Below are 14,439 nucleotides of genomic sequence, written 5' to 3' on the forward strand. Positions count from 1 at the left end.
TGGCAAAGAACCCCGCCAACGTGGGACAGGATTTGTGTTCACACCTCTCCCCCTCAGCATTCGGGCATCTTTCCCCATGCTAAGCAGAACCCAGGCATACAGAAAAAGCACTTTTATTCATTAGTGCACTATTTACAGTAGCTGCAGCAAGAACCAACCCCCCTCCCAATAAATTATAAGCAAGGGTGCAGAGTTTGGGGTACGTCCAGCTGCGAGTCAACAATGTCCTACAAAACACACCGAAAGAGCTTTCTTAATAAATACACCATTAAGGGAAAAGGAGCAGGAAGGGCTCATTTCTCCTTGGTGGGGGGAACCAGAGGTCCTTTCCCCTCCCACTTCCATTCCATGCCACGTAATCCAATGTGTCCCCCCCCCCCCGGTGGGTCCTCAAAGGGGTTGGAAGCGATTTGTTTGCTGAAGATGAGCAGAGTCTGTTCTCAGGTCAAGACAGACCCACCCTCCGCAAAGAGAGCCCTTTTACGCCACCCCCCCACAAGGCCATTTCTTGGCCTCTTCTGCTCCAAGATGTGCTGGTGGTGAGCACTGGTAAGCACTGATTTCTCAGCCTCTGGAGGGAAGCCCTTTCCCCTGCTGCGCTCAGCACGGCTGGGGGGCATCATATCCTCAGTGACATCAGTGACGGTCAAGCCAGGGCAGTCCAGTTCATGGGGGCCGAGCTTGGCTGCAACCCCCCACCCCATCAGTGTCCAAAGGAAAAAGACTGCCTGCGGCTGAACGGGGCCGGGTCTGGTGGGCACCTTCACAGCAGCTGCATGCATTTATCGAACAGTCGGAGAGGCTGGCTGGGGGGCGCCCACTCTTGCCGCTTCACCTTGAGGCGGGAGCCCCCGTGCGTCCGCGCCAGCCGATTGGTGAGGTGCCGTGCCGGGGCCAGGATGGCTCTGCCCACATCAATGCAACTGCAAGAGGGCAAAGAAATAGGAACAGGTTAGCCCTCCCTGCCTCTAGGGAAACAGGGTGGGGAATTCTATTCTGGGTTTTTTTGCCAAGGGTTTTGGATAGAAATGCTCAAGAACGGATCCACCCCTAGGAATGGGAACGGGAAGGACCCTGGTTCGAATCTCACCTCTGCCACACAGACTTGCTAGGCCGTTTCAGCAAAGTCATAATTTCCTCAATTACTGTATTTTTCGCTCTATAAGATGCACTTTCCCCCTCCTAAAAAGTAAGGGGAAATGTGTGTGCGTCTTATGGAGCGAATGCAGGCTCTATGGCTTCAGTGAAAGCAACGCAAAGCCTCCGGAGCGCAGTGGGAGCTCCTGTTGTGCTCCGGAGGCTTCGCGTTGCTGTCGCTGAAGCCAAGACAGCCAGCAGGATCACAGCACTGCGATCCCACTGGCTGTCCTGGCTTCTGGGATTCAGAATATAATTTTTCTTGTTTTCCTCTTCCCAAAACTAGGTGCGTCTTATAGAGCGAAAAATACTGTACATCAACGACTACCTTGGTTCTCAAATGCCTTGGTACTCAAACAACTTGGAACCCAAACACTGCAAACCTGCAGCCAGTTGGAAGCCATGCCTTGGTTTCTGAACGTTTTGGAAGTTGAATGGACTTCCGGAACGGATTCTGTTCGACTTCCAAGGTACGACTGTACAACCATAAGGGCTGGTCAGGGACACCCATCCCTTCTAGCTGCTGTAGCCTCTTAGGGAAGCAACATGCCTCGCGTTGGCCCCGCCTCCAGCCTCCCTTCCAGAAGCCCAAGCCCACCTTTTACCCAACCGCCACCCAACGAACAGGCCACTCACTTGGATTGCTTGTCCTCTCCTTCCATGCAACCTGGAGGCCTCTGCAGGACGAAACATGAGGAGGAGACGTAGCCAGAGAGAACCTCCTCTTCCACTTCGTTGGGACCCTTCGTCCTCCGGAGGAACCGGGCCAGCCTGCAAGGAGAAAGAGGCTTAGAAACCAGAGACCTCCAGCCCACACCACCCCTCCGGTCAGGAAGCCAAGGGAAAGGATTTAGCCCCGTGGCAGTCTGCCTTCCTTGCATGCAGGTTGTCCGGGGTTCAAGGGCCAGCGTCTCCAGGTATGTCTGCCTGAAACCCTAGACAGCTGCTGCTGCTGGTGGTGGTCAGTGTAGACCAGCCTTTCTCAACCTGTGGGTCCCCAGATGTTGTTGAACTACAACTCCCATCACCCTTAGCTAGCAAGGCCAGAGCTCAGGGATGATGGGAGTTGTAGTCCAATAACATCTGGAGACCCACAGGTTGAGAACGGCTGGTGTAGACTATACTGAACTAGCTTGGACCAATAGTCTGGCTTGGAATAGGGCAGCTTCCTATTTAATCTAGCTCTTCGTTTCCAGAACCATCTACTTTATTTTCAGGGGAAGGACTTCAGCTCAGTGGCAGAACATCTGTGTCAGGGACTGGGCAGAAGGGGAATGGTGGAGACCTCCTGCCCAGCCTGACCCTTCCAGAGAAGATGAAGACAGTTCAGAATTACAACAGGGCTTTGAGGGAGATCACAGCTCAGAGGAAGACGAAGGGGAAAGCTGGGGAATAATGGGAGAGGAGGAGGAAGAAGAAGCACCAGAAGGGAGACAGCTGACGGACACAGTGTCTTTAGAAAGCATTCAAGAGCCCCCTCTCCCAGAACCCGGCGAGCCTTGAAAGTAGGAGAGCAGAGGGCTCAGAGGCAGAGGGCCCTCAGTGCCACCCGTAGAAGAGATGACGAATGAAGAAGTGGGAGAAAAAGGGGGTGGAGAGTCACTCAGGCTAACACCATTACAGTTGTACCTCAGGTTAAGAACTTAATTCGTTCCGGAGGTCCGTTCTTAACCTGAAACTGTTCTTAACCTGAGGTACCACTTTAGCTAATGGGGCCTCCCGCTGCCGGATCACGATTTCTGTTCTCATCCTGAAGCAAAGTTCTTAACCTGAGGTACTATTTCCGGGTTAGTGGAGTCTAACCTGAATAGTCTGTAACCCGAGGTACCACTATATTCCAAGAGGCTGCATTCCCAAGCCTCTCTCTGTTAATATTGAATTAAAAAGCAGATGGTAAGGACTTTTCCTTGTCTTATCCAGGGCCGGGATTAGGTTTGATGAGGCCCTAAACTACTGAAGGTAATGGGGCCCTTTATATGTCCAGCTGTGCTTTGTCAACAACAAAATGTCTCTATTTTTTGTGTTAAATATATGCTATATGGTAATTTATGGACCTAATAGGTATCTGAAGCCATTTGCACATAACAAAATTTTATCAAAGTAACTGTTGAACTGAAATACAATTAAGAAGTATATTAATAGTGAAATAATTATTATATATAGAAAAGAGCAAACCAGTGATATTTTGGGGAGCAGGCTAGCAGGTGGGGCCCATTACTTACATCACAGAAGCCTACATAACACAAAACACTGTTGCTGTTGTAGGTTTTATTTGATTTGTTTTTTTATCTTCTATTTTGGAAATGTACATCCAGGGTTTTTTTCCCTTTAATTTTTTGGGGCGCCCCCAAGAGAGTGGGGCCCTAAGCTATAGCTTGTTTAGCTTATATGTAAATCCAGCACTGGTCTTATTCGTTCCTGGCAACCTGCCATGGGGTTTGGTTCCTCTGCCACCTGATAGAGTCTCCCTCGCTGGAAGTCTTCCAAGGAAGGTTGGACCACCATCAGATGAAAGCGCCCCAAGAAGCAGGTTGAAATGGGTTTGGCCCACAAGACCCCGTCTCCTCCAAGTCTACAGGCTGTGGGGCCTCCTTCCCAGCGGTTTCCTCCCCATCAGTTCAGCTGCTGGGCCCCAGGGATGGTGCAATTTGGATGGGGTGGGGGGGAGGAAAACACCTGCACTTACCTGCGGGTGCAGTTGCAGTGGAAGAGGGTGCGGGAGTCCACATTATGCAGCTGGTATTTGACCTCGTTGGGCCCGATCCTGTACGGGCACTGGTCCAGGCGTCGGTAGCAGCTGCAGCTCCGCGACCGGGCTGGTGAGGCAGGCGGGAAACAGTTAAAACCAGGAGGAACCCACAATCCCAGAGGTAGTAGTCAAGCCCCTGCAGACTCTCCAAGTGTCCTCTATTTTCCAGGGACAGTCCCGGATTTACAGAAGCCGTCCCGGTTTCTGATTTGATCCCAGAATGTCCCGCATTTCCTTAAAGGTAAAGGTACCCCTGCCCATACGGGCCAGTCGTGTCCGACTCTAGGGTTGTGCACCCATCTCACTTAAGAGTCCGGGGGCCAGCGCTGTCCAGAGACACTTCCAGGTCACGTGGCCAGCGTGACGAAGCTGCTCTGGCGAGCCAGCACCAGTGCAGCACACGGAAACGCCGTTTACCTTCCCGCTATAAAGTGGTACCTATTTATCTACTTGCACTTAGGGGTGCTTTCGAACTGCTAGGTGGGTAGGAGCTGGGACCGAAAGATGGGAGCTAACCCCGCCGCGGGGATTCGAACCGCCGACCATGCGATCGGCAAGTCCTAGGCACTGACGTTTTACCCACAGCACCACCCGCGTCCCTAATTTCCTTAGGATGTCCCTATTTTCATCGGAGAAATACTGGAGGGTATGGAGTTACACAAGTAACTAAACAACCTTTAGAAGACTTCTGAATCTCTTGCAGCACTGAGGTTAAATTCAACAGTGTAAATAAGTTTTGATAGATGTAATAATGGAATACTGAATGGTTTGGTTTATAGAAAATATGCAAGGATTTATGTTATGCAAAATGAACCATGGAAACAGAAGAAAGGAAGCCATTGATATTTTAAGGTTGTTTAAATGAATGCTCCAAAATGTAAAAGAGAAAATTTAATAAAAATGGGGGGGGGGTAGAAGACCATTCATATTATAACACAGCTGGGTGAGGGGGAGAACTCTCTCTCTCACAATCTGCTCTCTTGCTCCCTACCCCATTCCCAAATACGTCTACATTAGGGGACCTCCTAAAAACCACCCCCCGCCAGAAAGCACAGACACAACCCCCCCCCCAACCATTTACTCACCTAGTTTACCCGGTTTACGAGTGCGGTTGTGTTTGCTGGCGTTAGACGGCGACACTGCTTCTTGCCCTGCCTCGTTGGGTAGCCTTGTGGCGATCGCACCAGTTTGCTGCACATCTGAACGTGCCGTCGTGTGAGCGCCTCCTGACCTGAACAAGTCTGGTTTTGACTTAGTCCTGAGGGTGGGTGGCAAAGGCACTCTCCCCTTGTTCACGGAGACCACTCCTGGACTGGTGCGTACTGGTAAGTGTGCGATCCTATCTGGCTTGGAGGTCAGGATTGGCCGAGTCACAGAACCCGAGGCGCCTGGGCGTACCGGGTGCGGCCGCAGGCTTTCTGAGGCATCCTGTTCTGGATGTTTCCGGTGTTTCTGGTTCTTCTTCCCGCCGTGCTTCCTGCCCCTGCCCCAATGCCTTCTGGGTGGGGGTGGGGGCGTGGCAGGGCTGGAGCTCTCGACGTATGGCAAGGCGGCATGGTAGTGGCTCTGCTCCACTAAGCGAGCCAATGGCTTCAGGCCATACTCCTTGCACCTGGAAAGGCAAGGTGGTGGAGGAGGAGTTAAGACCAGGAGAGACGTCTCGACTTTTAATCCCACTTCTAACACCAATGATGCGTGTGAATCCAAGCCAGCAACAGGCCTTTTAAATAATATACTGCTTCAGGCATTTTTGAAAATATATCCGTTATTGAAAACTAAAAAGAAGATAAAGTCCCTACCAGAGAAGAATGGCAGATCAGGTTGATGGATTATGCTGAAATAGCTAAAATGACCGGAAGAATCAGAAATCAGGAAGACCAAATTGTATTAAGGAATGGGGAAAATTTTTAACGTATCTTAAAGACCATTGTAAAGAGTTAAAATTGTTATTAGGATTGGAATATCACTTGTAGTTTAATGGTGAATTTTGGACACAATGTAGAGGTAAAAGATTTGGATTATCATCAAAGATGCAGGAGGAAATGATTAACAACAGGACCCGCAAAGGGGAGGAGGGAAGTCCAAGAGATGCCTTGGAATTTTTTTTTATGTTGGATATGAGACTGTGAAATTTTAATCTGAAAAACCAGATACAGTGGCACCTTTGTTCTCAAATGCCTTGGTTCTCAAACGCTGAAAACCCAGAAGAAAGTGTTCCTGTTCTCGAACGCATGATGTGGCTGTCAGCTATTGTTTCCAGGGCACCTGCACCAATCAGAAGCTGCACCTTGGTTTTCGAACATTTTGGAAGTCAAATGGACTTCCAGAACGGATTAAGTTTGGTGCTTTTGTTTTTGCTATTTGGCGTTTTTGTTTTTGAGGCTTTTTTGGTTAATTGGTTTTGTGACTGTGTGGAACCCAGTTCAGCTACTGATTGATTGTGTGACTGCGTGGATAAAAGCTCCCCATCCAAATGATGACTATCATCAGTGCAAGTAAGAAAAAAAATTAAGTATTTTAGTATAGTACATTGATTATTGCTTTCATTTTATGTATCAGTGGTCTCGTTAGACAGTAAAATCCATGTTAAATTGCTGTTTTAGGGGTTGCTTTAAAAAGTCTGGAACGGATTAATTTATTTTGCATTACTTTCTATGGGAAAGCGCGCCTTGGTTTTGGAATGCTTTGGTTTTGGAATGGACTTCCGGAACAGATTGAGTTTGAGAACCAAGGTACCACTGTAAATAGATAGACAGATGATAGATAGATAGATAGATAGATAGATAGATAGATAGATAGATGATAGATAGATAGATAGATAGATAGATAGATAAAAAGTAAAAAGGATATAAATATAAAGTTATAGATATATATAATTGTTCAGTGCACAGGGTAAAATAAGATGAGCGCCACCTAGAGGGAAAGCAAGCCCCCTACAGCCAGGGAAGACCAGAGAGAGCCAAACACTCACCCTCCCCACCAATGCCATTCCAGGCATTGCTCAGAGTTCTCCAGGACAAAGCAGGGAATCTCCAGTAGGTTGAAGAAGCTGATGCCCACGAGGTTGGAGATGGTGTCGTTTTGATCCAACAGGCACTGCTTGAACCTGTCAATGGAAGCGGAGCGACCATCAGTGCTGGTTTATACAGGGCAATTGGCATGGGAGAGAGACAGGGATGTGGTTCTCTCCTTAGCCCTCCCCAAGTCCCTTCTTGGCAGGCTAGCCTGTCACACAGGACAACTTCAAAGCTTCCACTTTGTTATTATTACTGATATTTTATTGATCACATTCCACATATGGCTTTTAAAAAAAAATTATTTACAGAATATGTGTTTAAAAATAATATGAAGCGGGCCACCCTTGGAGGCTTATGCCCATTGGGCAGAAGGCAGGGAGTCCAGCAGTAGGGGGCGCCAGAGCCAAAGAGAGGCAGAGCCAATTCATACTAGTTTTGCCCTGTCCTCCTCCATACAGAGTCTGGGCAGTGCTGAAGAGATGCAGGAGGAGGCTGATAGGCAAAACCGCCCCCTGGATTGGTTTGAGGTCAGAAGGGGGGTAGCACCCCCTTCAGCCTAATGGACCAGCTATTCACCCAGCTGGGAAAGTCTGCTGGAGCAGAATATGTATCAAACCATTTACAATCATTCTGTGCGCTTCCTCCTCATTCAGAGGCAGTAAGGCTTCTGAATGCTAGAAACCGCAGGAGGGAAGGGAGCTCATGTGCAGAAGTCTTGCTTGAGGGTTTTCCAACATGCATCTGGCTGGCCACTGCAAGAAAGGGATGATGAATACACCATATTTTTCGTGTATACGATACCCCCATGTATAAAACGCCCCCTATTTTTGGGGAACTCAAAATTAAGAAAATGCACTATCCGTGTATAAGACGCCCCCTTATTTTAAACTTCAAAAATTTAGGAAAAAATATACTCTTATACATGGAAAAGTATGGGTGTGTGTGTGTGTGTGTGTGTGTGTGTGTATTCTATTTTACAATTTAAAATACTCATCCATAAAATATCAGTGACTTCCCTTCTTCTCTTTCCATGGTTCATTTTGCATAACATAAACCCCTGCATACTTTACAAAAGCTATACCATTCAGTATTCCATTATTGCATCCATCAAAACGTATTCACACCGTTGAATTTATCTTAATGCTGCCAGCATTTTCAGGTGTACAGAGTTTTCTCCCATATATTCAATAAACATTTTCCAATCTTCTCTAAATGTATGTTCTTCTTGTTCTCTCATTCTATATATTACGTCTGCAAGCTGCGCATATTCTGTCAGCTTAAGCTGCCATTTTTCATTAGTTGGGACCTCGCTCCTTTCCCATTTTGGGGCTAACAAAACACAGGCCACAGTAGTGGCATACATAACCTTTTTTGACACCTGGGAATTTCAGTCTGAATTATCCCCAACAAAAAGGACTCTGGGTTTTTTTGTTTGGAAATGTACTTTTAAAGGTTTTTTCCAATTCATTATGGATTATTTCCCATTACTCTTCTCTTTTTACAGGTCCACCACATATGAAAGAACGTACCCTTGACCTCTTTGCATCTCCAGCAATTACCTGATTCAGTCTTATACATCTTAGCAAGCCTACTCAGAGTTACCGTATTTTTCGCTCCATAAGACGCACTTTTTCCCTACTAAAAAGTAAGGGGAAATGTGTGTGCGTCTTATGGAGCGAATGCAGGGGGAGGCAGGCAGGAAAAGCCCCCAAGAGGCTCTTGTGGGCTTTTCCCCAGGAGGGGGAAGGGACTGGCGCGGCCAGTCTGATCGGCAAGTCCTAGGCTCTGTGGTTCAACCCACAGTGCCACCCGTGTCCCATGCAGAATGTAGGCACCCTATATATAGAAATGAGCAAACCAGTGATATTTTAGGGAGCAGGCTAGCAGGTGGGGCCCATTACAGTGGTGCCCCACAAGACGAATGCCTCGCAAGACGGAAAACCCGCTAGACAAAAGGGTTTTCCGTTTTGGAGGTGCTTCGCAGGATGAATTTCTCTATGGGCTTGCTTCGCAAGACGAAAATGTCTTGTGATTCTTTTTACGCTCCCCACCCCCTTTTTCTAAGGCACTAAGCTGCTAATAGCCTTTTAGCAGCTAATCCGCTAATCCCTTAAGCCTTTAATAGCCGCTAATAGCCGCTAAACCGCTAATAGCGCTAATCCGCTAATAGGGTTGCTTCGCAAGACGAAAAAACCGCTAGACGAAGAGACTCGCGGAACGGATTCTTTTCGTCTTGCGAGGCACCACTGTACTTACATCATAGGAGCCTACGCAACACAAAACACTCTTGCTGTATGTAGGTTTTATTTTATTTGTTGTTTATCTTATATTTTGGAAATGTACACTGGTACCTCGGGTTAAGTACTTAATTTGTTCCGGAGGTCCGTATGTAACCTGAAGCTGTTCTTAACCTGAAGCACCACTTTAGCTAATGGGGCCTCCTGCTGCCGCCGCGCCGCTGGAGCACAATTTCTGTTCTCATCCTGAAGCAAAGTTCTTAACCTGAAGCACTATTTCTGGGTTAGTGGAGTCTGTAACCTGAAGCGTGTGTAACCCGAGGTACCACTGCACATCCAGGTTTTTTTCCCTTTAAATTTTTTTGGGGCCCCCAAGAGAGTGGGGCCTTAAGCTATAGCTTGTTCAGCTTATACGTAAATCCAGCACTGAGTGAGAGCCAAGCTCTAGACCAGCGCCACCCAATACTCACCGCTCATCACACTCGCAGTGAGATATTGTGTGCAGGCGGAAGTTGCGCATCCCGAATTTGTAGTCCAGTGCAGAGATCTGAGCTTCGCACATGTCGTGCTCCCGACAACACACGTCTGGGCCTTGGAAGACGCCTGCAAGAGAAAATGCTGAGATCAGGCTAAGGAAGGGTGCGAGAGCTCCAGAGCTTGTGGCCGAGTAAGAGCTGGGTGTAGTGACCACAGGAGCAAGGGGACGCCCGGGGGAAGAAGATGCTCGCAACATTTATTCCTGATCGTGCCACCCCTAGCCGTATGATAGCAGGGCTACCATTGGCTGCAGCTCATGGGAGTTGTAGTCCACCCAAAGGCACCCGATTATCCAAGGCTGCTCTAGTGATTTGGGGGGGGGTGTGCATCCACAGCACAAATGCAGAGATCTTGTCTACTCAGAGTAGGTGCCACAGTGCTTGAAGCAACAGTGACTCCTACAGCAGCTACATGGCTAGGGCTGGGCAAAATATCCAAAACCGGTTTGAAGTCCATACTGTGATACTGGGTTCATATTTTTTGACCTGGCAATATATTACAAATCATGATTATGTGTGTGTGCCATACAAAAATCACAATGTGCGGAAAAACCGCAAAGCCAGTCAATCATGATGTGGTGATACATCACGATGTTGTAAACCATATATTGCCCATGGCGGCAGAGTAGAAGAGGAAAATAAGGAGTTAATCTGGACAGGAAACAACCCTTGTCTGTAGACACTGAATGAGCAAAGAGTCCATTGTACTTGTGCGCATCAAGGATTTTTACACCTTAATTGGCAACTATTGGAAACTGACAAAGCTACCACAGAAGCCCTATACACTACTACCGCCAGAGGGTTTGCTCCCAGCTGATTGAACCTTCTTTCCCATCTGGTTTTGTCTGTGCTGCCCACTTGCAAAATGACATCATACCGGTTTGCTTAATAAGATGCTGCAATACTATGCAGAGAACTGTGTTCCTAAACTGATTGTCCCCGCTCCCAAATGCTGGAGGCAATCTTTAATCTTACTGGAGCACCAAGAATCTCAAATACAAACACGTTTCTAGTCTTCATGGCTGCAAAAATCACTCTGGAGATGGAAGGGTGAAAAGGACAGCACACAAATTCCTTGGACGCTAAGCCCGGAATCACAGTATTGCAGCTCACAAATACTGCATTTGGGGTGCATTATTGCTGCATTTAGGGACGCGGGTGGTGCTGTGGGTTAAACCACAGAGCCTAGGGCTTGCCAATCAGAAGGTCGGCGGTTCAAATCCCCGCGACGGGGTGAGCTCCCGTTGCTCGGTCCCTGCTCCTGCCAACCTAGCAGTTCGAAAGCACCTCAAAGTGCAAGTAGATAAATAGGTACCGCTCTGGTGGGAAGGTTAACGGCGTTTCCGTGGGCTGCTCTGGTTTGCCAGAAGCGGCTTAGTCATGCTGGCCACATGACCCGGAAGCTGTACGTCGGCTCCCTCGGCCAATAAAGTGAGATGAGTGCCACAACCCCAGAGTCGGTCACGACTGGACCTAATGGTCAGGGGTCCCTTTACCTTTACTTTATTGCTGCATTTGGGGCTGAACGAACTACAGTGCCATCTAACAGGATTTTTGAATTTGGTGGGAGGGACCATTCTTCATTTGATGAACCCAAGGGCATTTGAACTGTCCTCCCTCCTTGTACCCGCTGCTCAGCCCACCACCAACAAGACTTGCAATGCCTCCCCCCGCCCCAGCAAATCATGGCTCTGGAGTAGCAGCAATTAAAAAAAACGGAGAAACGGCGATACCACCACTGCCCCCTTGTGGTCTCGGATGTGCGCACTGCAGCACATGAGAAGCAACAGTTCTGCTCTTTCGACAGTGGAAAGAGCTTTTGCCAAAGGATCCTTATGAAATGTATTTGATTTACTGTATACCCAGCCCTTCTTCCCAAACAAGTCCCAGATGGCAAACATCAAAAGTGATGAAGCAATAAAGGCATTGTCAACTGAACCGGGTGTTAGGCAACATAGTTGTTATCTGCTCCAAACTAACATTAACTTTTGGTACCCAAAAATCTGAAAGACATGATGGTGCAATTAAATCCAGGTCCTGGATGAACTCAGATGTGCATCAGAGGCAGTGGCTCAAGAGAAGATCTGTGGTGGCTCAGTGGCAGAGTCCCTGCTTTGCATGCTGAAGGTCACAGGTTCAATCCCCAGTATCTCCAGATAGGAGTGGGAGAAGACAGACCTGGAAGAGCTACTGCTAGTCTAGTCTAGTATAATCTGACTCCAGATAAGGCAGCTTCCTAGATTCCATTTTTGGCTTCTCCCCACACTGGATGAATAGCAGGTGCATTAGGGCAAATGGGGCACTGCCCCATCAGTCTGGCCCCTATCACCCCCCTCACCTGCCTGCCTTTGGACTATCAGCTGTTCCAGGGGGTGGCCCTGCCTCCCAGCTTCCTCCTCTCAATATTGCCCTCCTAGAGCTCAGCAAGGAGGAGGAGGGCAGGAAGAAAGCTAGAATTAAGTTGGCCCTGCAGGTCATTAACTCTGGCTCCCCCTACTATTGGCCTCCTGCGCCATCACAAACAGGGGGGAGTCAGAGTTAATGACCTGCAGGGACCTGCCCTAAAACTAATTTTGCAGCCCATCCTTTCCGAAGCCATCTAAACTTATGCGACACCAGCCACATCTAGTGGCAGTGAGTTCCGCAAGTCAGTCGTGCGTTGTATGAAAGTTGCCTAGTGCCTGAATAATTGCTCATATGCCCCCAATCCCGCATGAGCTGCACAGAATAGTTTCATATTATAGAAGAATAGACTTTTAAAAGAAGAAGAGGAAGAAGCTATAAGCACAATAACTGATCAGCCTCCAGAATCAGCCTTCCAGCTTCAAAGCTACAGTTGTTTTGTCTGGAGGCAGCGCCTGTTCCTTCTTCCAAAGAAATCTCCCGGTTGGCGGCACTGACTCAGCAGGATAGGAGCAACGCTCTGCACATGCTCAGAAACTCTTTCTTAGTTCTCCACGTTCCAGGACCGTTTTGAAATCAGCTGCTCTTGCGGTCAAAGGAGCCAACTCCTATGATTGTAGGAGCTTTGACCCCCACAATAAAATATTTGAGGGGGCCGGACCCCGATAAAGTTGATGGGCATTCCCATTCAAATTGTGCGTGTGCGCACTGCGTCATGTGATCGATTATGCGGGGTGGGGCTTACCCCACAATATTTTTTTTTCAAGTTGGCACCCCTCCATCCGACGCCAGCCAAAACTGAATCCATCCCATTTCCATCACACGAACACCACCGCCGCCCTCGCCCCGCTTCCAACTATCCTTACCCAGTTCGGTGATGTTCCCTGCCGAGTTGCCAGCTCCGCACCAAAGCGTCCCGGGCATCGTCCAACCCCTCCGGACTCGCTTGTGCCCCCGATCCTCCAATACCCCCCGACGGCCAGCTCTGGTCTCCCCCGGAGGCGCCCTGCAGGAGTCTTTCTGCGCGTCCAAGGCGGCGAGCCGTCGATGCAGCTCCGGCCCCCAGTAGAAGCGCATCAAAGGGCTGCCGTGGGGGGTCCCTGGGACGCCGCTCCTTCGACGGCTCCCGGGCCCCGTCGGTGGAGGAGGCACGCACAGCTCCGCGTAGCGGCTGATAAGGGACGGCTCCGCCCTCCAAGCGCAGCCCTGAAGGCGCCCCCGGGAGTCCCACGCGCTTTGGACTAGCGCGGGCGGGAGCCCGTCAGGGCGCCGCCACAAGAAGCTCAGGAACCGGGAGCGGCCGTCGCCGTCGGGGGCGACGGTGTGGCAGAAGGTGTTGGCTTTGTTCCAGGAGCCCAGGGCGCCCGGAGGCAGCGTGAAGGCGAGGGCTAGCAGGGAGGCCAAGAGGGGCCGCAGGGACGTCATGGGAGCCTACAAACACCTTCCTTCCCCGACGGCTGACTGGTTAGTTAGTTCGTATTGCCGGCGCACGCTCTCCTCGCCTCCTTCGAAAGCCGGCCGCTGAATGAATGAACCGCTCCCTCCCACCGCCGCGGGTTTTCACAAGAAGAGAACTCGGCCGCTCATTGGACGGCTCTGGGCAACCCCCCCTCCTCCCGCAGCCGCGCCTCTCCGCTGTGACTCATTCAAATTCGTGGATTAGGTTCGAATAGAGCGCTCTGACGCAGGGGGAGGGATGGGCGTGGGAAAACCACCTGCGGAGGGCACGCCCACTTAGAGTAGGCGCACCCCCCCCCCAGAAGACAGCCCGCCGGATCAGTTGTTGTTGTTTAGTCGTTTAGTCGTGTCCGACTCTTCGTGACCCAATGGACCAGAGCACGCCAGGCACTCCTGTCTTCATCCAGCCCAGCCTTTCGCATGATGAATTCTGCATATAAGTTAAACAAGCAGGGAGACAATATACAGCCTTGTCGTACTCCTTTCCCAATTTTGAACCAATCAGTTGTTCCATATGCAGTTCTAACTGTACCTTCTTGTCCCACATAGAGATTTCTCAGGAGTCAGATGAGGTGATCAGGCACTCCCATTTCTTTAAGAACTTGCTGTGGTCGACACAGTCAAAGGCTTTTGCATAGTCAATGAAGCAGAAGTAGATGTCTTTCTGGAACTCTCTAGCTTTCTCCATAATCCAGCGCATGTTTGCAATTTGGTCTGGTTCCTCTGGCTCTTTTAAATCCAGCTTGCACTTGTGTGGCCCAAATAGCAGGGGATGAAACTAGGTTTTATCTCACCCGGATCAAAGACTCACTTTGGCACATCCCCACACTCATTTGCGCGCGCACGCACGCACGCACGCACACTCACACAGAGGGAGAGGGAGGGGCTGGGAGCCTCAATGG

The 14,439-nt window shown here is 49.5% G+C and overlaps 1 protein-coding gene across 1 annotated transcript; it reads right to left on the reverse strand.

The window, feature by feature from the left end:
- Positions 1 to 97: 97 nt before the first annotated feature.
- PLA2G3 (phospholipase A2 group III) lies at positions 98 to 13,616 on the reverse strand. The gene is made up of 7 exons (XM_083417776.1): positions 12,946 to 13,616; positions 9,611 to 9,743; positions 6,858 to 6,992; positions 4,972 to 5,498; positions 3,824 to 3,953; positions 1,774 to 1,908; positions 98 to 923 (listed from the first exon to the last, which is right to left on the reverse strand). The coding sequence occupies exons 1-7, from the start codon at positions 13,502 to 13,504 to the stop codon at positions 764 to 766; spliced, it is 1,779 nt and encodes a 592-aa protein (XP_083273902.1). The 5' UTR covers positions 13,505 to 13,616; the 3' UTR covers positions 98 to 763.
- Between the last annotated feature and the right edge of the window lie 823 nt (positions 13,617 to 14,439).

The sequence above is a fragment of the Podarcis tiliguerta genome (genome assembly GCF_965153285.1).
Source record: "Podarcis tiliguerta genome assembly, chromosome: 16".
Taxonomy (NCBI): domain Eukaryota; kingdom Metazoa; phylum Chordata; class Lepidosauria; order Squamata; family Lacertidae; genus Podarcis; species Podarcis tiliguerta.